The 26,815-nt window shown below is 48.5% G+C and overlaps 2 protein-coding genes across 5 annotated transcripts; one reads left to right on the top strand and one right to left on the bottom strand.

Annotated features, from left to right (window-relative positions):
* The first annotated feature begins 441 nt into the window (after positions 1 to 441).
* On the top strand, positions 442 to 8,615 carry LOC137458884 (rho guanine nucleotide exchange factor 17-like). The gene is made up of 6 exons (XM_068170193.1): positions 442 to 539; positions 1,230 to 1,273; positions 2,400 to 2,462; positions 2,577 to 2,693; positions 3,542 to 3,603; positions 7,821 to 8,615. The coding sequence occupies exons 1-6, from the start codon at positions 442 to 444 to the stop codon at positions 8,085 to 8,087; spliced, it is 651 nt and encodes a 216-aa protein (XP_068026294.1). The 3' UTR covers positions 8,088 to 8,615.
* Positions 8,616 to 10,243: 1,628 nt separating this feature from the next.
* Positions 10,244 to 26,580, bottom strand: LOC137458876 (uncharacterized). Of its 4 annotated transcripts, none has more exons than XM_068170170.1 (13): positions 26,488 to 26,580; positions 25,325 to 25,391; positions 24,669 to 24,733; positions 22,157 to 22,184; positions 20,936 to 21,033; positions 20,066 to 20,105; positions 19,274 to 19,335; positions 17,958 to 18,050; positions 17,462 to 17,522; positions 15,248 to 16,810; positions 13,908 to 13,971; positions 12,078 to 12,154; positions 10,244 to 10,852 (listed from the first exon to the last, which is right to left on the bottom strand). In XM_068170170.1, the coding sequence occupies exons 1-13, from the start codon at positions 26,557 to 26,559 to the stop codon at positions 10,836 to 10,838; spliced, it is 2,307 nt and encodes a 768-aa protein (XP_068026271.1). In that variant the 5' UTR covers positions 26,560 to 26,580; the 3' UTR covers positions 10,244 to 10,835. The 4 variants fall into 4 exon arrangements, with proteins under 4 accessions (XP_068026271.1, XP_068026272.1, XP_068026273.1 ...); XM_068170171.1 differs by having other exon boundaries at positions 15,323 to 16,810; XM_068170172.1 differs by having other exon boundaries at positions 15,436 to 16,810.
* Positions 26,581 to 26,815: the final 235 nt, after the last annotated feature.

Below are 26,815 nucleotides of genomic sequence, written 5' to 3'. Positions count from 1 at the left end.
TAACCAGGCATGTGGCTGGTTGTAGCCCATCCCTGAGACCTGAAATGTTGTCCCCCTCCTCAGAGCCTGCATGATGTGATCAAGGACCAGATGGCTGCCATATATCGGGAGCTGGAGGAGAAGCAAACTCTGTCCTTCAGCATGACCTTCCCCCCAGTGAGGTGGAGCTCAGCACCACCAAATCTGATGGCACTGAGGCCATTGTCTTCGGGTTTCCCAAGCCTGATGCCCAGCTCCGCTCGGAGCAAGTCTTTGAGGGTGCCAGGGAGAAGCTGGGTAAGAGCAGGGACCGGGGGAGTGGATGTGGCAGTGGGCTCAGCATCACAAGCCAGGCTAGGCAGGCCTCCATCCATCTCATTTCCTCATTCTCCAAAGTTGTTTTTTTTCCCATCTTCCAGCAAAAACTGCCTGGACCCAGAGTTCCTCAAGGCCATCCCCACCATGAAGATGAGGAGCAGGATGCAGGTACTTGGTGCTGATGCCTGGGTTCAAGCATCCTACAGGACCTGCAAGTCCCTCCTGGAGGTGGTCAAGGCCAGGTTGGTTGAGGCCTTGAGCCACCTTAGAATGTCAAAAGAGGAGAGATGTGGAGGTGGTGGAGCTGGTGCAGAGGAGGGCAGGGAAGCTGGGGAAGGGCCTGGTGAACTAATGTGATGGAGATGGACTGAGGGAGCTGTGGGTGGTTAGTTTGGAGAAGAGGAGGCAGAGGAGGAACCTCACTGCTCTTCACAGCTCCCTGAAAGGACATTGTGGAGAGGCTAGGGGTGGTTTCTTAGAGGAAATGAAGTGATAGAACCAAGAGGGAATGGATCGGATAGGATAGGATAGAATGGAATAGGATGGAATAGGATGGAATAGAACGGAGTAGAATAGACCAGGTTGGAAAAGACCTTTGAGATCTTGAAGTGATCGTGTCCAGAGAAGGGGTTGAAAGCTGGTGAGGTGTTTGGGGCACCAGCCCTGTGAGGAGACTCTGAGAGAGCTGGGGTTGATTAGCCTGGAGAAGAGGAGGCTCAGAGGAGCCCCTTATTGCTGTCCAGAACTACCCAAATGGAGATTATAGGCAGGTGGGCATTGGTGTCTTGTCCCAGGTAACCAGCACCAGGATAGCAGCACAGGAATCAATCCCTTTCCTTCAGCATGGCCTTCCCCCTACAAGGTGGATCTCAGCACCACCAAATCTGATGGCAGCCAGTCCTTCCCCTTCCAGTTGTCCAATGTGATGCCAGGCTCTGCTTTGAGCAAGCCTTTGAGGATGCCAAGAAGAAGCTGGGTAAGAGCAGGGGCCGGGGGAGTGGATGTGGCAGTAGGCTCAGCATCACAAGCCAGGCTAGGCAGGCCTCCATCCATCTCACTTCCTCATTCTCCAATGTGTTTTTTTTTCCCAGCTTCCAGCAAAAACTGCCTGGACCCAGAGTTCCTCAAGGCCATCCCCACCATGAAGATGAGGAGCGGGATGCAGGCACTTGGTGCTGGTGCTTGGGTTCAAGCATCCTACAGGACCTGTAAGTCCCTCCTGGAGGTGGTCAAGGCCAGGTTGGTTGAGGCCTTGAGCCACATAGGCACCTCAATGGAGGAGAGATGTGGAGGTGCGGGAGCTGGTGCAGAGGAGGGCAGGGAAGCTGGGAAGGGCCTGGAGAACAAATCTGGTGGGGATCGACTGAGGGAGCTGTGGATGGTTAGTTTGGAGAAGAGGAGGCAGAGGGGGAACCTCACTGCTCTTCCCAGCTCCCTGAAAGGACGTTGTGGAGAGGCTGGGGGTTGTCTCCTCTCACAGATGATGTAGTGATAGTACAAAGAGGGAATGAATAGAATAGAATAGAATAGAATAGAATAGAATGGAATAGAATAGAATAGAATAGAATAGAATAGAATAGAATGGTTTAGACTAGACTAGACTTGACTAACTAGAATGAATGGGAACTGCCTGGGTGGTAGTACTGAATGGGAGGGAATGAACGGAGCAGAGCAGAATAGAATAGAATAGCATGGAACACAACAGAATAGAAAATAATAGAATGGAAGACAAGAGAATAGAAAAGAATAGACTAGACTAGAAGTAACCAGGTTGGAAAAGACCTTTGAGATCTTGAAGTCACTGTGTGCAGAGAAGGGCAGGAAAGCTGGTGAGGGGTTTGGAGCACCAGCTCTATGAGGAGAATTTGAGGGAGCTGGAGTTGATTAGCCTGGAGAAGAGGAGGCTCAGAGGAAACCCTTATTGCTGTCTTGACCTGCCTGAAGGGAGGTTGTAAGCAAGTGGGCATTGGTGTCTTCTCCCAGGTAACCAGCACCAGGATAGCAGCACAGGAAGCAATCCCTGTCCTTCAGCATGGCCTTCCCCCTACAAGGTGGAGCTCAGCACCACCAAATCTGATGGCAGCCAGTCCTTCCCCTTCCAGTTCTCCAATGCGATGCCAGGCTCTGCTTTGAGCAAGCCTTTGAGGATGCCAAGAAGAAGCTGGGTAAGAGCAGGGGCCGGGGGAGTGGATGTGGCAGTAGGCTCAGCATCACAAGCCAGGATAGGCAGGCCTCCATCCATCTCACTTCCTCATTCTCCAATGTATTGTTTTTCCCAGCTTCCAGCAAAAACTGCCTGGACCCAGAGTTCCTCAAGGCCATCCCCACCATGAAGATGAGGAGCGGGATGCAGGCACTTGGTGCTGGTGCTTGGGTTCAAGCATCCTACAGGACCTGTAAGTCCCTCCGTGGATGTGGTCAAGGCCAGGTTGGGTGAGGCCTTGAGCCACCTTAGCACCTCAATAGAGGAGAGTTGTGGAGGTGTAGGAGCCAGTGCAGAGGAGGGCAGGGAAGCTGGGGAAGGGTGTGGAGTATAAATCTTATGGGGATCAACTGAGGGAGCTGTGGATGGTTAGTTTGGAGAAGAGAAGGCAGGGGGGGAACCTCACTGCTCTTCACAGCTCCCTGAAAGGACACTGTGGAGAGCTTGGGGGTGGTCTCTTCTCACACGTTATGAAGTGATAGAACCAAGAGGGAATGAATAGAATAGAGTTAACTAGACTAGACTAGACTAGACTAGAGCTAACCAGGTTGGAAAAGACCTTTGAGATCATGAAGTCACCGTGTGCAGACGAGGGCAAGAACTCTGGTGAGGGGTTTGGAGCACCAGCCCTATGAGGAGAATCTGAGGGAGCTGGGGTAGATTAGACTGGAGAAGAGGAGGCTCAGAGGAGCCCCTTATTGCTGTCTAGACCTGCCTGAAGGGAGATTATAGGCAGGTGGGCATTGGTGTCTTTCCCTGGTAACCAGCACCAGGATAGCAGCACAGGAAGCAATCCCTTTCCTTCAGCATGGCCTTCCCCCTACAAGGTGGAGCTCAGCACCACCAAAGCTGATGGCAGCCAGTCCTTCCCCTTCGAGTTCTCCAATGTGATGCCCCCACCCTGATATTTTTGGTCTTGTTTTTCAGACCATATACAATCTGCCACTGTTATGTGTGTGTGAATTGATTGGAGTGGAATGATTGGGTGCTAAATAAAGCATATTCTGTGAACTCTTAAGTATCTCTCAATTCCCCCTCTAGCTACGGTGCCTCTTACACTGAAGATGGCCCTGTTTATGGCAATCTCAATCAAGGTATTTCAGGTAAGCTTCATGTCAAGAAGATAAGATAGAATAGAATAGAATAGAATAGAATAGAATAGAGTAGAGTAGAATAGAGTAGAATAGACCAGACAAGGTTGGAAAAGACCTTTGAGATCATTGAGTCCAACACCATCTAACCAACTAAACCATGGCACCAAGCACCCCATCCAGTCTCTTCTTAAACACCTCCAGTGATGGTGACTCCATCACCTCCCTGGGCAGCACATTCCAATGGCCAACCTCTCTTTCTGGGAAGAACTTCTCCCTAACATCCAGCCTCAACCTCCGCTGGCACAGCTTGAGACCGAGCAGTTTTTATTGAACATGAGCATGTTTGCCTTATCTGGGCTTAAGCAAAGCTTAAGATCTTGAACTGCAGGAAAAAAAGGCCCCAAGAATAAAACCTTAACCAACTTTTTCATGTGGGGTTTGCACAAATTCAACCAAGCCAACACTCAAGGCCAGGGTGGAGCAACCTGGTCTAGTGGAAAGCATCCCTGCCCATGGCAGAGGGATTTGAAGTAGATGATCTTGAAGTTCCCTTCCAGCCCAGTCCATTCTGTGATTCTATCACTGACAACTACAAAATATCTGGAGACTGGAAGTCAGGGATCTGTTTTTCTGATGGCTGAAATGAGCAATGGCATGAGTAAAAGCTCTTACAAGATATTTGCAGAAAACTGGAAGTAGAGTCAGGAAGAGAACTGAATCACCATCTGCTGCAACTCACAGCCTCTTTCTTTCTCAGCCAGAGAAAAGCTTGCCTGTGCTGAAAGGCACAGTAGTATGTGGTTACTCCTTATTGCAAGAAGTCCTCCTAGCAGCCTAAAATGATTTCCTGCTCAGTCAGTAATGAGAAACTTCCTCTGCATTTGAAGAAACAAATGATTTTCATTTTCACAGTGTGTCTGAGTTTCTTAGCTCTTTGCCTCTCCCAAAACAGAGATTCATAGATTTTGTCAGGCTGGAAGGGACCCTCAAAGGTCATCTTGTCCAACCCTCCTGCCATCAGCAGAAGCTTCTCCAGCTAGCTCAGGCTGCCCAGGGCCACATCAAGTCTGGTCGTGAATGTCTTCAGGGAGGGGGCCTCAACCACATCTCTGGGCAACCTGTTCCAGTATTTTACCACTCTAATTGTGAAGAACTTCCTCCTAATGTCCAGCTTAAATCTACCCTGCTTTAGTTTCAAACCATTGCCCCTTGTCCTATCACTTCAAGCCCGTCTAAACAGTCCCTCCCCAGCCTTCCAGTAGGTCCCCCTCAGATATTGAAATGTTGTTCTAAGGTTTCCCCAGAGCCTTCTCTTCTCCAGGCTGAACAGGCCAAATTCTTTCAGCCTGTCTTCGTGGGAGAGGTGCTCCAGTTCTCTGATCATCTTTGTGGCCTCCTCTGGACCTAGTCCAGCAGGTCCATGTCCCTCTTGTGTTGGAGACACAGGACTCCAGGTGCTGTGTCACCAGAGCAGAGGGGCAGAATCACTGTTCTTGACTTGCTGGCCACGCTTCTTTTGATGTAGCCCAGGATGCCACTGGCCTTCTGGGCTGCACGTGCCCATTGCTGGCTCATGTCCAGCTTCTCACCCACCAGCACCCCCAAGTCCTTTTCTGCAGGGCTGCTCTCAGTCTCATTCTACTCCAGCCTGGACTGGCATCAAGGACTGAGGTGACCTAGGTGCAGGACCTTGCACTTGTCCTTACTGAACCTCATGAGATTCTCCTCAGGCCACCTCCCCAGGTCCCTCTGGATGGCATCCTGTCTTTCACTCTAAGCAGCCACACCACTCAGCTTGGGATCATGTGCAAACCTGCTGAGGATTCACTCAGTGGAGGAAGAAATCTGTGTGTGTTTTCAAAGCAAAACACACTTCTAACCCGGCAAGCTGGGGGCAGTCAGTTGTGTGGGTCTGTCAATCTTTGCAGTCTCAGCAGTGTGTCCCTAATAACTAAAACATTTCTCTACTTTGATAAATTCTAGAGGAGTGTTGTTACGAGCAGATGAAGTCCCAGCCTCAAAGGCCACTTAACCAACTACAGGTACCTTTACTTTTACTTCTGTGGGCTGTCTCAGAGTTCTTCTGTTTCTCCAGTGACAACATGTAAGCAAAACCTTCACCCTGCTCATCAGGAAAATGAGCCATGTGCTGGTGTCTCTGCTCATCACGGGATTTAAGTGGAGAATCGATCCTGTGCTCAATCTGGGTCATCCATGAGGGAGCAGAACAATTATAGACAGCTTGTTTCCATCCATATGGCTTGCTGAAGCTCAGTCATGGGCTGCCAGGGCTGAAGTAAAGAATTCATTTCATTTATTTTGGAGATTCATAGATTCATAGAATGGTTTGGGTTGGAAAGGACCAGAAAGATCAGCTGGTTTCAAACCCCCTGCTGTGGGCAGGGTTGCCTCTCAACTAGACTTGGTAGCTGAAGGTCTCATCCAACTTGGCCTTGAACACCTGCAGGGAGGGGGCATCCACAACCTCCCTGGGCAACCTGTTCCAGGGTCTCACCGCCCTCACTGTACAGAATTTCTTTCTCATGTCCAGTCTAAATTTCCCCTGCTTGTGCTTCAATCCAATTAATCAACTCCATCCAGAGCAACCAAGTGAAAACACAGGCTGCACCAGGAGAGTCTGACTGGTCCTTTCCTGCCCAGCACAAAAGCTATGTCATAACAAATTGAAGGTGGCTGTGTTGCTATGAATTTGTATTCTGTTGAGACACTTGGCTGCCTAAAAGCAAGCAAGCTTCAGCCAAAATTTGTCTGTAATTGAAACATTCCCAGCACCAATTTCCTGAGTTCATAGCTTCATAGAATGGGTTGGGTTGGAAGGGACTTTGAAGATCATCTAGTTCCAAACCCTGTGGCACTGGCAGGGACAACTTCCACTAGATCCAGTTGCTCAAGATGATTTCCAAGTATTTCATAAGGACAATTCCCAGTCTCTCTCAGGATGCTTCCAGAGGGTAGAAATATCCTTTTTTTTTGGTTATTTTTTATCTAGCTATTTGTTTTCATTAATTTCACAGGAACAGAATAATCTCTGGACATTCCAGTGTCAAAAGTGAGGGGTAATTTGGCTTGAAAAACCACAGAGAGAAGAAGGGGAACAACACCTTCCACTCTCACCTTGGAGCCCTTCAGCTCATCTCCCGTTCAGGTCCCCCCCAACCTCTCCTCTGGGACCTGCTGAAGGGTTCAGCAGCATGGCCTTCAGCCACCACCTCAGCCAGCAGTGGTGGGGGTGTTGTATCCTTGCCATGTCTTCAGCAAGGCCTGATCCTCCTCTCCACACCCCAAACCCAACAGCTGATGGCACAGCTCATCTTCAGGCCAGGTTTTCCTCCCCACACAGCATCTAAATTAAGCCCAATCTGGAAGAGAATAAGTGTCTTGCATCCCAAAGAACCTGGAGTCATTATCTAAGTTACTCTTACTCCCATAAAGCATCTTGGATGCTTGGATTCATCCTTGGATTAATTTTCCCTCACTGTCACTCTCCTGAGAATGCATGTCACAGAATCACAGAACTGTTTGGGTTGGGAAAGACCTCTAAGATCATTGGGTCCAACCAGCAACCTAAGTCCACCTGCACTGAACCATGACCTGAAGTGCCATCCCCATGAGGTTATGTTAGCCTACTCTCTGTGCTGCTACAGCTTAATTATTTGTGCTTTCAGTGGGTTCATTTGCAACTAGTCAGCTTCAGTCACCATTTGGATGGCAGTGTGGACACACTCAAAGCCTTAGATATAAAACCTTTTTTGGCTGGGGAGAGGCCTTGAGCACAGCCCTGCAAGGAGAGGCTGAGGGAGCTGGGGTTGTTTAGCCTGGAGAAGAGGAGGCTCAGGGGAGACCTTATTGCTCTCTACAACTACCTCAAGGGAGGTTGTAGCCAGGAGGGGGTTGGTCTCTTCTCCCAGGCATCCAGCACCAGAACAAGAGGACACAGCCTCAAGCTGTGCCAGGGAAAGTTTAGGCTGGAGGAGAAAGTTCTTCACAGAAAGAGTAATTGGCTGTTGGAATGTGCTGCCCAGGGAGGTGGTGGGAGTCACTGTGCCTGGAGGTGTTCAAGAGGGGATTGGATGTGCCATTTGAAGCCATGGTTTAGTTGGGTGACAGGTTGGACTTGATGATCTCTGAGGTCTCTTCCAACTTTATTGATTCAATGATTCTATGATTTTCAAACACCCCAAATGCTAAAGCAAATTTCCTTCCAGGTGGAGCCTGCCACTCAGATGTGTTATGCCTCACTTGATCACAGTGTGAAGGGAAAACGCAGGAAACCGAGGAGAAGGCAGAGCCCTTCATTGCAGGGGGATGAAGAAGAAAGATCATCCAACCACACCACGAGGGCTTCCAAAGCCTGCATTTACCTCAACAGCGAGCAGCTGGCTGCTGAAAATACAGGAAACGTGGAAGCCATTCACGATGATCCCATCAGATTGATGAGTTTGATTCACACTGCAAAAGGAGAGAACATCTGAAGTGGCCTCATGGACCAGGTCTGCAATTACACAGGGAGATCTGCTTGTTCATTCTGAATGGAGTAGGAATGGTTCAAGATTGTATCCTGGCAAAGCAACAAAGGTATAAAATGAGTGAGTATTCAAAAGTGTTCTCCTAGAGGATTTACAGGCTAAGCAAAAGAACCCCAACCCCAAACCCCAGAGATCCATGCTGCTGTGAAGGATCTGTCCTGAAGACATTTTGAAAGGAAGTTGGAGAAGCATTCTCGTGGTATTGGTTGCAGCAAAAGTGAATCCCTTGTTTAAAACAACCACCAACTCTGCCACAGTTCCAAATGCCCTTCTGTGCTGGCCTGCAGGCCTCTGGCAGGGTCTAACTGTTCCTCTGTACAGGTTCTAACAGCACTTTTGGAAGGAAATTGTGTTTCATACTTCCACACTTAAGATCCATTTGTTTCCCCAGTCCAAAACTGATCTGTTCAGCACTGTGTACTTCCTACCATGGTAATCACAAAATAAATCTCAGGCTAATTGGCAGCTAATTTACCAGTTTGCCTTAACAACCTCCTTCCAGGTCTTTCATTTTGTCCTCTGAGCCATACCAGCCTACATCTCACACCTTCTGCTAATGTCATGTTGTATCCAGCCTTATTTAAGAGGCCACAAAAATGAGCAAATGGTCTCCTAGGGGGAGGATTTTTCCTTCTGGTGGTCTATGGGTTGTTTTAGATTCCTCTTGAGTTTTACACTGCCATTGTTACCAACCCTTTGACACACATAGGAGCTGTTGGTTTCCCCAGATTCACAGAATGGTTTGGGTTGGAAGTGACCTTAAAGATCATCTAGCTCCAACCCCCCTGGCATTGGCAGGGACAGCTTCCACTAGGACCAGTTTGCTCAGGGCCCCATCCAACCTGGCCTTGTGTGCACATGCATCTGAAAAGCAGCTATGAGAAATGAAGCAAAGAAAAACCCCAGAGCTCAAAGAGCCAACCCCTCTTCTAAAAGCAGAAGCAAACTCACCCAGAGGTGGGACAAATGAAGAGTGGATATTCATAGTGATAGAACAAAACTTTTGGAGTGGAAGGGATCTGTAATATCATCCAGTTCCAACCCCTCTGCTGGGAGCAGGGACACCCTCCACTAGACCAGGTTGCTCCAAGCCTCATTCAACTTGGCCATACTTGTGTCAGTTTCACTTTGGTTTTTGTTTCCTGCTGCTAACACCAAAAAAGTGGCACTGGGATAAAATCATCTTCCAACCACCTAAGGGTTTCCAAGGACTGCCTCCTAACCTTCTTCTGATTTCCATTGAGATAACAAACTTTTGCTCTCTTGTTTACACAGGCTTACCCTCTTGCCTGCATTCAGCTTGTGGTGTAGGAGTCTTATCTAGAGTCAGAAACTTATCCAACCCCCAAATCCAGTTTACCTTGAGAACAGAAATACCAGTAATCATCTCTGACTATCTACATCTCTGGGGTATCAAGAAATACTGGGAAATAAATACCTCAACCAATCCAAGGGGAAGGTAGCTTGTGAAGCATATTCCCTACAGTTCATCCATGTCTGAAGCAGGAAGGAAAATGAGCCATAAAGACAAAATGTAGTTGAAGGAAACATACTAAGCATGAGGTATAGAATCACAGAACTTCAGGGATTGGAAGAGATCATCTAGTCCAACTGCCCTGCCACAGCAGGATCACCTAGAGTACATCACACAGGAACAAGAGGGGATTGGATGTGGCACTTGGTGCCATGGTCTAGTCATGAGGTCTGCGGTGACAGGTTGGACTTGATGATCTTTGAGGTCTCTTCCAACCTTGGTGATACTGTAACATGTCTGAGTGGACACATAAAACAACCCCAAAACATACAAATCCTTTCCAACCCCAACCACCCTGTGAATCTAGGAATCCCTGTGTGCCCAGAAATGAAGTAAAGCCAAAAGGAAAAGCTATTTGTTGTTTTCCCTGGAGCTCCCAACGCTGATGAAACTGACTGCATTTGACAACACTCCTTGCCAAAACCACCTCCTTACCCAGGGAAAAAACCCACAGCAATGAACAGATGTGGGACTCTGAGACATCAGTCTCATGGATTTCCTGTATGAACACAGACCCCTGGGAATTCCCAGAGCTGAAACAAAGCATTGAAAGCCAGCAGTTGTTCAAAGCAGGCTTTTATTTAGGACACAAATTGATTTGCAGATATAGAGTTCTCTTAGATAGATTCTTTAGAACAGGTATTTTTTCTTTGCAGATAGAATTCTCTTGGCTATAGATGGAGCAAATCCACTAAAAACTGTCAAATTGTATTGAACAATCAACTTCAGGGAATCAGTTGGGAAATAGCACTTTAAAATGACACACAGTGAGGCATATGACAATACCACTACATTTGGATCAGGCAGGCCTGAGGGGTTTTCCCCCCTCTCCCCCCTCTCTGTTAGTAAAAGTACATCTATAAAGTGTGAAAAGGCAGGAATTCAACAGAAGGGCTTGTTACTTATTACTGAAGGGATAAAAGCTTAGAAAGAGATAATAGAGATAACCCTCTGTGCTTATAAACACTGTGAAGTACAAAGACTCAGGAAAGGAAGCCACACTGCCTGCAGTATCTCACAAAGAAGTGCCCTGCCAGAAAGGATGGGCCAGTTCTTGAGGATTTTTATTAGAGGCAGCCCATGAGTGCTTCCTCAGTGAGTTTTGACCAGGAGGTTGTCCAGGGGTTTGCCAGGCTTTTGGGCTTCTCCATCCACGTAGATTACTTTTCTGGATACTCTGAAGAAAAGGTTTGTTTAGACAAAGTTAAATCACACAAACATAGGCTTGCTGAAATGCCCAGGAACAACAGAATGAAACTTGGTGACCTGTGAGTCTCTGAAACTAAACCAGCAAGGCAAGGGATCTGAACACCTGGACTGTGAACAGCAGCAAGGCTCCTTGTCCGCATTCCCAGGAGAACAAACTTCCCTGGAGAGCAACCTTTCCATCCTCTGCCATTCCAATGTTTAAACAGTTTATCAGCATTACTGAGACATGTCCCTGGAGGATGTGTAGATCTAGAGCTTGGGGATATGGCTTAGTGGTGGACCTGACAGAGCAGGGTAAACCATAGAATTGTTCAGGTGGGAAAAGGCCTCCAAGATCATGGAGCCCAACCATCAACCTAACACCACCATGGCCATCAAACCATGTTCCACAGGGCTATGTGCACGTGCTTCTTGAGCACCTCCAGGGATAGTCAATCCACCAGCTCCCCTGGACAGCCTGTTCCAATGCCTCACCACTCTTTCAGGACAGAAAGTTTTACTAATACCTAACCTAACCCTCCCCTGGCACAGCTTGAGGCCATTTCTTCTCATTCTATCACCTGATACTGGGGAGAAGATGCCAGCTCCCACCTGGGCTCAATGATCTTGAAGTTCTTTTCCAACCTAAATGTTTCTATGAAATATCAAACTGTGAGATGCAATCTTTGAATCTTTTAGCTCACCAAGAGCTAAAAGTTAAAAGACACAAGTGAGAACAGAATTCTTTCTTTGCATATTGCTGAATAAAAGGCATCACTTGTTAGCATCTCCTTTAATCTCTTTTGGTTTGATCTGCCAAGTCTAACAGAATGGCAGAGCCTCTCTCAGCCTTCTCTTCTCCAGCCTAAACAGCCCCAGGCCTCTCAGCCTTTCCTCATCAGACAGATGTTGCAGTCCTTTCATCATCCTCATAGTGTCTGTTGGACTCTCTCCAGCACCTTCCTGTCCCTCTTGAACTGGGGAGCCCAGAACTGGACACAATACTCCAGATGTGGTCTTACCAGGGCAGAGCAGAGGGGCAGGAGAACCTCCCTTGCCCTGCTGGTTACACTCTTCAGATCTGCAGGTTGGATTACCTTGAGCTCTCCCAAGCCTCCATGCTGGTTTTATGCTAGAAGCATGCATGTAAGCAACACCCTGCATACCTTTACTAGTTATTTCTTGTGACCTTTCTGTTCCCATCAGGCACTTACCTTCAGAGAGCCTCTTCCTCGCTTTTGGGACAATTGGTAACACTTCTTTGTAGAGTGGGCACCTGAAACCCCAGATTCTGGTGATAAAAGCAAAACAAACCAAACAACAACAACATAAAGAGTAAGAAAAGGGCAGGAGCAATGCTGGGCAGCTTGGACACAACATTATGTTGTTGTTGACATATTAGCCTCTTAACATCAGCAATATTTCACTGGCATACTTCAGTGAGCAAATTTCCTTCTGCAATGCACCTCATTTCTGGTGAAACTTAGTTCAAATACATTTTATACACTGAACATATGGAAGTGTAAGCTAGGGTTCTCCAAAACAGAATCATAGAATCAGCAAGGTGGGAAAAGACCTAGAGATCATCAAGTCCAACCTGTCACCCAACACCTCATGACTAAACCATGGCTTCACATGCCACGTCCAATCCCCTCTTGAACACCTCCAGGGACGGTGACTCCACCACCTCCCTGGGCAGCACATTCCAATGGTTAACAACTCTCTCTGGGAAGAACTTTCTCCTCACCTCCAGCCTAAACTTCCCCTGGCACAGCTTGAGACTCTTGTTCTGGTGCTGGTTGCCTGGGAGAAGAGACCAACCTCCTCCTGGCTACAACCTCCCTTCAGGTAGTTGTAGAGAGCAGTAAGGTCACCCCTAAGCCTCCTCTTCTCCAGGCAAAACAACCCCAGCTCCCTCAGCCTCTCCTCACAGGGCTGTGCTCCAGATCCCTCCCCAGCCTCGTTGCCCTTCTCTGGTCAAGTTCAAGTGTCTCAATGTCCTTCTTAAATGGAGGGGTCCAGAACTGGACACAGGACTCAAAATGTTTCAAGTCATCCTCTTCAGTATTTATCTGTTAGTTATCCTCATAAAAGAAAAGAAAGGGAAAAGAAAACTGGTGATGTTGCTTAGAATAAAAACCAAGCCAAGAACCCCCCCCAACAATGCTGGGGCCTGGAAGGAAGCAATCTACAAAAGCAAAAAGAGGCTCCTGAATTGCACTTCAGCTGCCTTTTAAAGGTCAAGTAGGACTTTTACTCCAAAACATGCATTTAGAATGAAATGGAAAGACCAACATCTAAAATCTGAAACTAATTTAGTTTGGTTTGAGGTTGGTTTGGTTTTTTTAAAGAAAACTCTACTGTCCTGAATTGGCAAAAGCCCTTTTTATCCTGATCATGAACCCAAGTCAGCTAAGCAAGTCAGGCTGTTTCTTCACTCTGGGGGTGGTGAGACACTGGAGCAGGCTGCCCAGGAAGGATGTGGATGCCCTCTCCCTGGAGGCTGCTCCATGCCAGGTTGGATGAGGCCTTGAGCAACCTGGTCTAGTGGAAGGGGTCCCTGCCCACTTCATGGGGTTTGGAACTAGATGATCTTTAAGGTCCCTTCTAACCCAAAGCATTCTATGATTCTAAGTCACAGTAGCTATACAACTCAACTGCAGGTTTATAGGAAGCTGAAGAATCCCAGCAAAAGCTTTGGCTTATTGAAGTGCAGGATTAGCAATCTCTGGATTCCTGCTGAACATTTAAACACAGAAAAGAGCAGCAAGAGCAAACTTAAAGAAAGAGAAAGCCTACAGATGAGAGGCAACACTTCAGTAGGAAAATTCCTAATTATTTAAAGGAAAGCAAGGCAGCTTGAGTAGCTTAATTAGTACATGCAGTTCAGGAAAGCAATTAGGTGTAAATTAAAGGAACACTTAAATATACCAAATTATTAGTGAGGAAGAAGAGCTGTCACCTTGACAGTGGTCTGTTGAGATCTGCAGATTTATCCTCAGAAGATTGCTAAAGCACTAACTCATAAAGTCTCTGAAACTAACCTTGCAGGTAAGTACCAGGAAGACAAAGACAATTTTTGTCTGTAGAAGCCTGAAGTCCAGAGTGCTGAAAAGAAAGCAGCAACAGATGACATTGAGAGAAAATAATGATGTATCACTTCCCAGCTTGCCTCAGGAGGAATCACTGGCCAGCTTGGATGGGGCCTTCAGCAACCTGGAGGTGGGAAGTGCCCCTGCCTGGGGCAAGGGAGTTGGAACTAGATGATCTTTAAAAGCTGCTTCTAACCCAAACCAGTCCATGATTCTGCAAGCCAAGGGCCTGAGTCAATAGTTGAATCAATGAGTCAAAGGAGTCAAGTGGATCCCAGTAAAGCTTAACTGGTTTGCCTTGTCCACCTACAGGGTGATTAAAAAGTCAGAAAGACAGCACCTTAATTACAAGGTGCACTACTTGAAGTGAGCTGGGCCAGTGACACAGCCTATTACAATGTGACAAAATCCTGCACTGAGCATTCTAAAGCCACTTGGAAGGTTATTAGAAACAGTGAGCTTCCTCACATGAGCCATGGAATTGGTTTGGTTGGAAAAGACTTTTAAGATCATCAAGTGCAACCATTCTCTGCCAAGTCTGGAGCTAAATCACATCTCTCAGCACCACATCACCGTGGCTTTTGAACACCTCCATGGATGGGGATTCTACCACCCCTCTCTGCAGCCTGTTCCACTGTTTGAGAGCCCTTTCAGTGAAGAAGTTTCTTCTAATGTCCAACCTAATCCTCCCTTGGTGCAGCTTGAGGCCATTATCCTCTTGTTCTGTCAGTTGTTATCTGGGAATCTGTGACACCCACCTCACTCCAAGCTCCTTTCAGGGAGCTGCAGAGAGCCAGGTCGCCCCTTAACCTCCTCTTCTCCAGACTAGACAACCCTAGTTCCCTCAGTTGCTCACCAGACCTATTCTTCAGCCCCTCCAGCAGCTTTGCTGCCCTTCTCTGGACATGCTCCAGCAATGTCCTTCCTGTAGTGAGAGGCCCAACACTGAACCAAGTGTATCCAAGGCAGTGCTGACTACAGAGGGACAATCACTGCCCTGTTCTCCCTGTCCACACTATTGCTGATCTAGGTCAGGTTGCTGGCCACTTGAGCTCACAAAATAGAGTAGCTGGTGGAGCCAACACTTCCTCAGGCAACAGGGCTGGCAAAGCAGAGAGGAGGAACCATCAGGCCCCCCAGGCGGAGGGACAGAGCCCTGCCACCACTGCCTCCACTCGATTGATTAAGAGACCTGATAGAAGTGAGATCTCAGCAAATAAAACCCCCCAACCCCCCAAAGGTGTAAAACCACCCTGCTGATCAAACAGCAAGGTCAAGTAGCTGGCTCTGACAGGTGGGACTGGCAGACAAGCTGGGGCTGCTGCTGCTGGGGGTGCTCAGAAGGTCCATGCCAACTCTTCTCATACAAATGTTTCCTCCCGGAGAAGCCTGCTGCCGTTTTGGGGAAGGCCAAGAACTTTCTGGCACATCTCTCTGTCGCTTTACTGGTGAGCAGTGGTGGGACTGAAAGTTGCCTCGCCTTTTAACTCCCAGGAGCTGAGAGGAAGCTCGAACAGGGGAGTTGACAACAGCATTGACAGTGTCAGACATGGGTATTCCTTCGTATCTCCTGTAAGCCAAAGCCCTCTGCAGCCCAGGCAGTTTTGGGGTAGGACCACCACACAGCTGCTCATAGACCCTGTCAAATGCTCTGTCAAACTCTGTGTCAGACTTCACAGCAACACTGAAACTACTCTTCACCCATCTCCCTGTCTCTTCAGGGTTCTGTGAATCTGACTGAGGTCCCAACAAGGTCAAAGGTTTGGGGCTTCCTTTGGGAGACAGTTCACTGTAGAGCTTTTCAAATGCATCTTCACATTTCTGGGCAGTCTCTGAGAGTCTCTGCTTCAGAGGCAGTGAGGAAAAGGAGTTCCTGCGCTGGAAAGGACTGTTTCTTTCAGGAGTGGCTGGTCTGGGATGTACAAGTAAAGTGTTTGATGCTCTTGCAGGATCACAGCTCGTGAGCCATGCAGAAGCGTTGCGATTGCCATCGGAACTGTCAGGGGATGGACACAGCTCTGAGGCATCCTCACAAGGCAAGGCAGGCTGAGTGCTGCTCTTGCTCACCAAATGCACCTCTGCTGACCCTGAACTGGCAGCAGATGCTACAAAACTGCCTTCTGAGGAACCTTTGTAAGCCAGGTTTTCACTTTGTTTGCATTTTGAGTTCTCTAGTGAGGCAGTCTGCAGCTTATCTTCAACCAGAAAGGTCTCTCCCATTCTAACAATATTGTCAAGAGGCTCTTTGGAGGCATTTTGGCCTTTTCCAAATACCAAATGCTGTTCCAAACTTGAGTCACAGTAGTTCCCTTTGTTTCCATTTGTAGCAATACAAGAGTAAGGGACCAGAGCAGAGGAATCACTAATGGAACAGTTGCCATCAGGAAGTTCTCTGTCCTCACATTCAAAGGTTTTATTCTGGATGTCTTCTCTTCTACTGCTGCATATGCTAGGCAGGGCTTGCTTCATTCTCAAAGGTCTGAACCCTCTCTTGTCTACAGTGATGTTGAGCCTTGACGATCTAGAGCGCCACCTTCTGCCTTTTAAGTGTCCGAACATGTATTTCAGCTGTTTCTTCAGAGAGTGCTTTGTCATGCTCCTTTTGATGATCTCCACCATCATTGGATACAGGTCTGCAGGAGTGAGGTTGCTCCAGGAGCACTCCTCGGCTCCAGACTGCTCCTCTTCTAAGTTGCTGTCACAGGAGGTGTTATGCAGCCCTGGATAAGGTGGATGCCTGGGTATGGTCATTGCAGTTGGTGAAATGGGGATACTAGAAGGCTGTAACTCTAGTGATCTTGAAGAGGAGCATTCATTTGACAGCTCTTCCCTTCTGCAGACAGCAGCCTGGTTGTCTAGTTAAAAAGAAAAACAATTGGAAAAAACCCAACCAACAAGCCAAACAAAAAACCAACACCCACCTCAAAACCCAACCATAAACCTGACAAAAGAATAGAGCAGAATAAACCAGGTTGGAAGAGATCTTTGAGATCATCCAGTCCAACCCATCACCCACCACCATTTAATCAACTAAACCATGGCACCAAGCACCTCACCCAGTCTCTTCCTAAACACCTCCAGTGATGGTGACTCCACCACCTCCCTGGGCAGCACATCCCAATGGCCAATCTCTCTTTCTGGGAAGAATTTCTTCCTAACATCCAACCTAAACCTCCCCTGGCACAGCTTGAGACTGTGTCCTCTTGTTCTGGTGCTGGCTGCCTGGGAGAAGAGACCAACCCCCACCTGGCTACAACCTCCCTTCAGGGAGTTGTAGACAGCAATAAGGTCTCCCCTGAGCCTCCTCTTCTCCAGGCTAAACAATTTGCTGCTACCCAACTCATGTTCAACTTCTCATCCAGAACCCAACCTGCAGAGCTTTGCTGTTGGATAAGGACTGCAGCTGTTTTCAGTAAATTAAATATTTAGTTCTATTAAAACAAATGAATAAAATCCACATTTCCTAGCTAACATATCTGACCAACACTCAACAGGTTTAATTGTACCACTCAGTTCTGGGCCTGGCAAAGCCAAAGGAAGAGCTACTGACGAAGCCTGAGGTGCTACCTGAAAAACAAAGGGAAAGAAAAGTCAAGACACACAGTCCAGTATCCCAAGTTTTTCCATGTTAAAGGTAACATCCAAACCTTATTTCACAGATGGCATTGGGTTGGAAGGGACCCTCAAAGGTCATCTTGTCCAACCCCCCTGCAGTCAGCAGGGACACCTCCAACTGACCAGGCTGCCCAGGGCTGCACTGTCTGACCACGAATGCCTCCAGGGATGGGGCCTCAACCACATCCCCGGACAGCCTGTTCCAGTGTTTCACCACTCTCATTGTGAAGAGCTTCCTCTCAATGTCCAACCTAAATCCACCCTGCTCCAGTTCCAAACCTTTGCCCCTCATCCTATCAACACAACCCCCTCTAAACAGTCCCTCCCCAGCCTTTGATGATGATGGATTAATCAGCTAGCAACTTCTGACAGCAGAAAATAAGTTACCGTCATCCACTCCGGAATTCTTCTGCCATAATCTTGCACTATGGGATCCACCTTGACTAGCTCTGGAATTTTCCCATCATGCCCAAACAGATTCTGAGAAGAGAAACAAAACACAGCACAAAAGGATTAAAGCACAGAAGTTACTGACAGCAATGAATTCAAACAGAGTACTTGGAGTTGGATTGAGTTAGTACTGTTCAGATAAGGACATCCCTGCAGAAACCTCGTTTTGGTGGGGATACTGAGTAAAAGAATTCAACACAAGCCCAAATCTGGACAGGATCATCAAGTTCAACCACTAACCCAGCACTGCCAGGCCACCACTAAACAATGTCCCTCAGCACCACATCTCCACAACTTTTCAACCCCTCTAGGGTCGAGGGCTCTACCACTGCCCCGGGCAGCCTGGCCCAGGGCTTGACAACCCTTTTGTGGAAGAAGTTGTTCCTCATGTCCAACCTAAATCCCTCCTGGCACAACTTACACACTTTGAACAGATCCCCTCTCAGCCTTCTCTTCTCAAGACCAAAGAGCCCCAGGTCTCACAGCAGAGATTTTCCAGTCCCTTCACCATCCTTGTAGCTCTCTGTTGGACACTCTCCAGTAGATATCCATCTGTCTTGAACTGAGGGGCCCAGAACTGGACACAGTATTCCAGATGTGGTCTCACCAGGGCAGAGTAGAGGGGAAGGAGAACCTCCCTTGACCAGCTGGACACACTTTTCTTAATGTACCCCAGGGTGCCATTGGCCTTCTGAGCCACCAGCGCACATTGCTGTCCCACAGATAACATTGCCCACTAGGACTCCAAGGTCTTTCTGCATGGAGCTGCATTCCAGCAGCTCAACCCCTAACCTGTACCGGTACCTGGTGTTGTCCCTCCCCAGATGCAGGACTCTGTACTTGTTCTTCACAAGTTTCCCCTTTGCCCAGATCTCTCTGAATGGCAAAACAGCCTGTGGTATATCAGCCAGGTCTCCCAGTTTGGTATCATCAGGAATCTGGCTGAGGGTTCACTCTGTCCCCTCATTCAGGTCACTGATGATATTGAACAAAACTGAAGCCAGTGCTGATCTCTGGGGAACACCACTGGCCACAGGCCTGCAGCTGGACTCTGTGTGCCACTGATCACAACCCTCTGAACTCTGTTGTTAATTGTCTCATTTGCTACGCTTCCTAAAATATGCATTAAGATGCAGACTAGAGTCTTCTTCTGGCTGTATCAACTCATCAGGGACATGTAAGCTATTCAAACAGTTCAAAGACCTCTGTTAAACCACAAAATTAATCCATATTAGACACCAGAAATCTTTTACCTGGGAGAAAGTGGCTTCATTCCTGCTGCTCACAACAGCCACACTGGTATCATTTTCTCCATCTGCAATTTGAAGCCAACCATGAAGTCAAATTTGGTTGAACCAAACCCAGAAACATTTGTAGACACACTCTTGATTCCAGAAAAGCTTTTCTGCACCCAAACTGCCTTCCTTTAGTACCTTGCCACTCCCATTGAGTCAGGGGATTGGATTTATGATTTGTAGCTTCCTAAACGACTTGAGGGCAACAAACCAATCTCCCTCCCACTTCAATTCTTTAGGAATACAAGGTCCAAACAAGCAAACCAACCAAATAATTCTTTCAGAATCCAAGGACAAAAAGACCCCAAAGTTCTCAGACGAGTCAAAGTGACGCTGAAGCTGTTGCAAGCACTGCCGAAGACTCGCTGCTGCAGCTGAATGCAGTACCCCTGTTAGGGGATGCTCAGGGCAGTATCCCTGCTAGGCCACCACAAAATTATGCATTTTTTGGGGAACTACTAATAAAAACTGGTGTCACTTACAAGCTTTGGCCTTCACTGCTCCTCTCTCTCTTTACTAAAAGTGACCATACTCTACATTGCCTTCGCAACACCTAAGGGATCCCAGCGAGATCCACTGCATAGAGCTACCAGTACCTCAGCCTCTTGTTAGAGCCTTTCAGAAAGTAGAGAACAGGAATAGAACACACATGAAATGGAACAGTGAGGAACCAGGCACAAGTTATTGGCAATTTCTTTTCAAGCAGTTCAGACAAACAAAAGGCAGACCAAAACCACATGAAAACCTCACCTAGGTCAGATGTTTCCATGGCAGAGATCTCAGGAGACTCCTTAAAAGCACAGGAAAGGAATGTTAAGGTCTGGCAGCATCAGCCATATTAACTACTTGGTAGAATTGTCTGGTTTCATTACTTGCTCAGGTGTTTTTTGAGATGGTGAAATCAGAGTATCACAGTGTCACCAAGGTTGGAAGAGACCTCAAAGATCATTGAGTCCAACCTGTCACCCCAGACCTCATGACTAGACCATGGCACCGAGTGCCAGGTCCAATCCCCTCTTGAATTAAGTCAGTCATCCTCCATAACCCATAACCACAGGACACCATCATGATTAACAAACCAGTACACAAATTGGCCTTGATGGGCATCTCACAACTCACTGGAGAAGACCATTTACTTCCCAGCCCTTCTATAGTCAGACTAATAATGCAAGGAGAGGCTATTATACAGCAAGAGCAAAAGAAAAGCAGTTGACAGATGAATTCTAATCAGCAAATCTTTATCAGTATGTACTGGAGAGTGTCTTCCAGTGTATAAGTAAAGATTCTGATCTGCCTACTTTAATCAATCCTTAATTTCCTACTTGCAGAATACAGAATTAACCAGGTTGGAAAAGACCTCAGAGATCATCAAGTCCAACCTATCACCCAACACCATCTGATCAACTAAATCATGGCACTGAGTGCCTCATCCAGGCTCTTCTTAAACACTTCCAGTGATGGTGACTCCACCACCTCCCTGGGCAGCACATCCCAATGGCCAATCTCTCTTTCTGGGAAAAACCTTCTCCTCACCTCCAGCCTAAACCTGCCCTGGTGCAGCTTAAGACTCTGTCCTCTTGTTCTGGTGCTGGCTGCCTGGGAGAAGAGACCACCCCCTACCTGGCTACAACCTCCCTTCAGGCAGCTGTAGAGAGCAAGAAGGTCCTTTATTGTGGAATGTCCATCTTCAAAATCACTGCTCTCTTGCTTTGACATTTCTGAGCATGCATGGGAGAGGGAAAAAAAATAAATCATTTTGATAGGTCACAGATCAATACAATAGAATTGACCAGGTTGGAAAAGACCTTTGAGATCATCAAGTCCAACCTATCACCCAACACCATCTGATCAACTAAATCATGGCACTGAGGGCCTCATCCAGGCTCTTCATAAACACCTCCAGTGATGGTGACTCCACCACCTCCCTGGGCAGCACATCCCTATGGCCAATCTCTCTTGCTGTGAAGAACTTCTTCCTCACCTCCAGCCTAAACCTCCCCTGGCACAGCTTGAGACTGTGTCCTCTTGTTCTGGTGCTGGGTGCCTGGGAGAAGAGACCACCCCCTACCTGGCTACAACCTCCCTTCAGGCAGCTGTAGAGAGCAAGAAGGTCTCCTCTGAGCCTCCTCTTCTCAGGCATTAATTCTTCCTTTGTATATACTTAGTGATTTTGAAATAAAATTAAACAAGTGGAGAATATGCAAAGGGCTAAACCAAAGAACTGACTACAACACTGTTCTGGAACTAGAGCAGACAGAACATAGAGCAGATGAGCTCTGATCAGGGATCTACTGTGTTACAGGTGGCCTTCTTAACCCATAAAGCACCACAGAAAACTTCCCCCTTTTATCAGGTGCCATCACTTGTGGAAAAGGAAGGCAACTGCAAATTTTCTGTGGCAAATGTTGAAAAGGACATGAAAAAGCCTACTGCTGAAGCCTGAAGGTAGAGCCCCAAAACTCTATTGCAGCTTTTCAACAACTTTTGGCAAGGAGGCTTTCCATGATTGCTACAGAATAGAATTAACCAGGTGGGAAGAGACCTTTGAGATCATCCAGTCCAACCTATCACCCAGCACCATCTGCTCAACTAAACCATGGCACCAAGTGCCCCATCCAGGCTCTTCTGGAAAAGAATATGTTACATATTCATTATTATTGTTGCTGTTCTCATATGGGGTTTTGGAGTGGCTCCCCCTAAAAATCAACCACAAAAAAGTAAGCATCCTCAAGAGCTTGGCATAAGCCTGGGATGCTGCAGAATAGAATTAACCAGGTTGGAAGAGACCTTTGCAACCACGACTCACTCAGGAAGATAATCTACAGCACTTAGTTTTCTTACCTGCATTCCTGTGAACTCTTCTTTTACACTGCCATGGGAAAGAGGAAAATGAAATCATCAGAAGAATTTTGGAACAGTAAAGTTAGCCTTAGAATAGTAAAAGTGACTTTCACAGGTGCCTTTGTTTGCTTTGGTGTGTCACAGTTTGGCACTTCCTCAGTGGCTATTCAGTTTCCTTTAGGTTTCCTGTCACCTGCTCAGCAAAGCCACAAATAAATGGTAAAAAGATAGTCTATTGCTGCTAAAAATCACTGCAAGAGCTTAGCTTACAGCTGCTTTGGCCCACATGAGAGGCTAAGGCAGGATTCCAGTCCTTAATGGATTTAGTCTGTAAAGTTATCATCTCCAAGGGCCCTTCCAACTCAAACCATTCTGTGAATAAATGTGTGACAAGAAGTGGAAGAGGAACAGGAAATTCAGCCCCTTCTCTCTCTCTCTTAAATACATTGTTTCCCCAAAGTGATTTTCACTCCTCATCCCCTCACTCAGTGGGCTTCAGAGCAGCTTGTCCTAGCCACCAAGGCAAAACTTAGCTTTTCAGGCAGGGAGTAGGAGCAGGGTAACTTCTAAAGAGTCATTGGGAGAAACCCTGGGATTGTGATGAAATGCCCTGCTGAGCATTCCATGGGGGAGTTTAGGAAACAGGGAAGTGACTGCTTGTCTAACATAAACATTCAGAATAGAAACTTAACAGCTTATATGGACACAACATCAATAGAGTTTGGCCTGACCCCACCAGTGCTGAGGCTGCCAAGGTGTTTTTATTATTCTAGCAGTGTCTGACACACAAACATGGATAAAAAATAAATCTAAAGATGAAACCAGGAAGCCCTTTGGAAAAGCTGACTGCCTGAACCAAGATAAACTGAGTCGAGTTGTGGTAACCTCTCAAGAATGAGAGAACTGGGTCTGTTCAGGGTGGAAAAGAGCAGACTGAGGGGGCATCTCATCAGTACTTAGAGAATGGGTGTCAGGAGGAGGGGACCCAGCAGGTGAGGAGGGCACCCCCAGCAGGGCGAGGAGGGCAACCCCCCCAGCAGGGCGAGGAGGGCAACCCCCCCAGCAGGGCGAGGAGGGCAACCCCCCCAGCAGGGCGAGCAGGGCAACCCCCCCAGCAGGGCGAGCAGGGCAACCCCCCCAGCAGGGCGAGCAGGGCAACCCCCCCAGCAGGGCGAGGAGGGCATCCCCCCCAGCAGGGCGAGGAGGGCATCCCCCCCAGCAGGGCGAGGAGGGCAACCCCCCCAGCAGGGCGAGGAGGGCAACCCCCCCAGCAGGGCGAGCAGGGCAACCCCCCCAGCAGGGCGAGGAGGGCAACCCCCAGCAGGGCGAGCAGGGCAACCCCCCCAGCAGGGCGAGCAGGGCAACCCCCCCAGCAGGGCGAGCAGGGCAACCCCCCCAGCAGGGCGAGGAGGGCATCCCCCCCAGCAGGGCGAGGAGGGCAACCCCCAGCAGGGCGAGGAGGGCAACCCCCAGCAGGGCGAGGAGGGCACCCCCCAGCAGGGCGAGCAGGGCAACCCCCCCAGCAGGGCGAGGAGGGCAACCCCCCCAGCAGGGCGAGCAGGGCAACCCCCCCCAGCAGGGCGAGCAGGGCAACCCCCCCAGCAGGGCGAGGAGGGCAACCCCCCCAGCAGGGCGAGGAGGGCAACCCCCCCAGCAGGGCGAGCAGGGCAACCCCCCCAGCAGGGCGAGCAGGGCAACCCCCCCAGCAGGGCGAGGAGGGCAACCCCCCCAGCAGGGCGAGCAGGGCAACCCCCCCAGCAGGGCGAGCAGGGCAACCCCCCCAGCAGGGCGAGGAGGGCAACCCCCCCAGCAGGGCGAGGAGGGCAACCCCCCCAGCAGGGCGAGCAGGGCAACCCCCCCAGCAGGGCGAGCAGGGCAACCCCCCCAGCAGGGCGAGCAGGGCAACCCCCCCAGCAGGGCGAGCAGGGCAAACCCCCCAGCAGGGCGAGCAGGGCACCTGTCTTTTTTTCCAGTGGTGCCCAGCGATAGGACAAGGGGTAATAGGGTAACAGGCAGAAAGTTGAACATCAGAAGTTCCATCTAAACATGAGAGGGAACTTCTTCAATGTCAGGGTGCTGGAGCACTGGAACAGACTGCCCAGATAGCAGGTGGAGTCTCCATCTCCAGAGATATTCCAAGTCCACTGGGACGTGGTCCTCTGTGGCCTTCTTTAGGTGAACCTGCCCTGGCAAGGGGGTTGGACTCCACCTCCAGAGGACCTTTCCCACCCCTACCATGCTGTCATTCTGTGACAATGCTCCAATGTAATCCAAAAGTAGATATCCCCATCAGACAGCATTTTAAGACAGGGTGAATGATTTTTCCAGGTCTGCCAGGGGTGCTAACCAATAGTTATCTATTTCATTCTCTCTCTTCTGATGCTCTGAGCCAATCTGTCCCCAATTGCTTACAGAAGACAGCAAGATGACAATGTACTCCTGCATACACAGTAGATTCAACCATAACTATTGCCACATTTTGACTGCAGAGTAGGACTGCATTATCAGATACCTTAAATACTTCCTTCTTCCATTCTTTGAGCTGCTTGGTTGACACTTGCCCCCACGGCTTTGGTCCTAAAAAAAACCCCACAATGTTGTGTATTTTATGTTTATATCCCCAGAAGCATTTTTGTTTTACATTACCCACACCAAGTATCATTCCAACAAGCACAAATAGGTAGGAAGAATTTCTTACATAGTTAATAAAAACCATTATCAAATCTGGGCAGCTGCCTTTTGCCCTTTCACATTACACTATGAACCAGCTTCATCTAGCTACAGCCTTCCTCTCTCTTTTCATAGCACCACAAAGTTGTTTGGTTGGAAAAGACCTCCAAGATCATCAAGTCCAACCATCAACCTAACACCACCGTGGCCTTTAAACCACATGCCACCTCCACACATCTTGAACTCCTCCAGGGATGGTGACTCCACCACTCCCCTGGACAGCCTGTTTCGAAGCCTGACCACTGTTGCAGGAGAGAGAGAAACTGTTCCTAACATCCAACCTGAACTTGCTTGTGTGTATCAAAGTTTATATGCAAAACACCACACCTAAAACTCAGTATCTGTTGCAATTAGATGCCACATAACTGCCAACATCTGCCTGCTTTCCTGAGTCTAAATATGCAGCATGCAAATATTAAAGCTTCAAGAAGTTCTTACCATCAGCTGTCTCATAAGTGAGGGTTTCCATGGAAATGAGCAAGTCATCTTCAAAAGGTTGATTGTACTAAGTAAAAAGGAGCATTAGGAGTTAGAAGAAATGATTAAAGCAATGTTTCATTCCTTGCATTTGATGTATTGCTTCTGTTCACAGCCTGGTCAAAGCAAAACTGCAGTTATCTGTGTGTTGTTTGCTTGGCTGAAGGTAGAAGCCAGCAAACTGGAAACCTTTATCCCTGAGGAAGGTGTTCATGTTTTAAGCATCTACAGAAGTCGCTCCACTTCCAGGTATAAGCCTGTCACTGAGAACAACAGGCCTTCAGAAGGGTTTAAAATGTTCTGTAAGTTTCTCCTAAATCCCCTGTGCAGCTGGAAGGAGCACAGACTGCTCATGACTTGGAAATCTCCCATCTCGTCATGGGAAAAACCTTCTAGGATCAGGCTTTGCACCTAGCTATTGGCACACAGGATTGCCCTGAGCAGCAGAGGTGACATCCCTGAAGACATCCTCACACCTGTGGATGGAGATGTGTGGCTGCCACATCTGTAACACAAAACAGCTCTGAAGTGAGGATTTGTGGGGGGAGTCTCTCGCTTGTTCTGTGGTCTCAGTGCAAACACTTGGTGTAATGCTAGCTAACTGGGGTTAAGGGCGCTGTAAAGATGACTTGGAATTATAAGTAAGTCACTTGGTATTGACAGTCACAGATCAGAGTTTCCTGGGTGTTACTGGAGGAGGTGGCTCCTCACCAGCTTGCTCATGCCAAGGCACAAACCTGCCGAGTCTGTGCCACGCTGGGAGGCCTCAAGTGACAGCTAGGAGGAACAGGACGCTGTGACACCACGAGTAAATAATTGGCGACGATAATTCAGCGCCAGTTACTGCGAATTAGTGCACAGAAAGCAAAGGGTCTGTACGGACACACAGGACTTAAGGGTGGTCGAGGAGAAAAGGGACAGAGAGCAGTGCCTAAGGCAGGGGGGGCAGAGGGACACGAAGAGGCGGCCAGGCCTGAACGAGCCAGGCCAGACAGCAGAAACCGCAGGGGACAGGCGTTCCTGAGGCAGACAGGAGGCATGGCAGCACAGACCCGCAGGCACCAGAGAGCTTCCCCGCAGACCCTGCCAACAGTCCGCACCCCACGGCCCAGCGCCGCACTCACCCGCTCCAAAATGCTGCTGATGGTCAGCACAAAGCGCTTGTTGTTCTGCCGCATCCGCCTGTTCAGGTCCATGGCTCGCAAGGCACTCCCCACCGGCAGACGGCAGGCACCGGCACATGCAGGCCTCTGCTCCAGCCGCTGCAAGACACGTCGGATCGGACCCGTCCCGACCCGCCCCACGCCGATTCAAACACCGCGCCGGGTCACCGCCCTCCCCACCTCTGATTGTACTCCACTCATGTCAGTTCAGTGTCACAGCCTATCCAAGCAAGAGTGGGGAGATGGTCTCATTCTAATTGGCTGCTCTCTGCTAAGAGCCCACCCTCCT

Source organism: Melanerpes formicivorus, unplaced genomic scaffold (assembly GCF_026170545.1).
Source record: "Melanerpes formicivorus ecotype bairdi unplaced genomic scaffold, bMelFor1.0.p_v2 SCAF_291, whole genome shotgun sequence".
NCBI classification, from domain to species: domain Eukaryota; kingdom Metazoa; phylum Chordata; class Aves; order Piciformes; family Picidae; genus Melanerpes; species Melanerpes formicivorus.
Note: the sequence above shows the minus strand (reverse complement) of the source record. Positions and strands in the feature narration are given on the sequence as shown.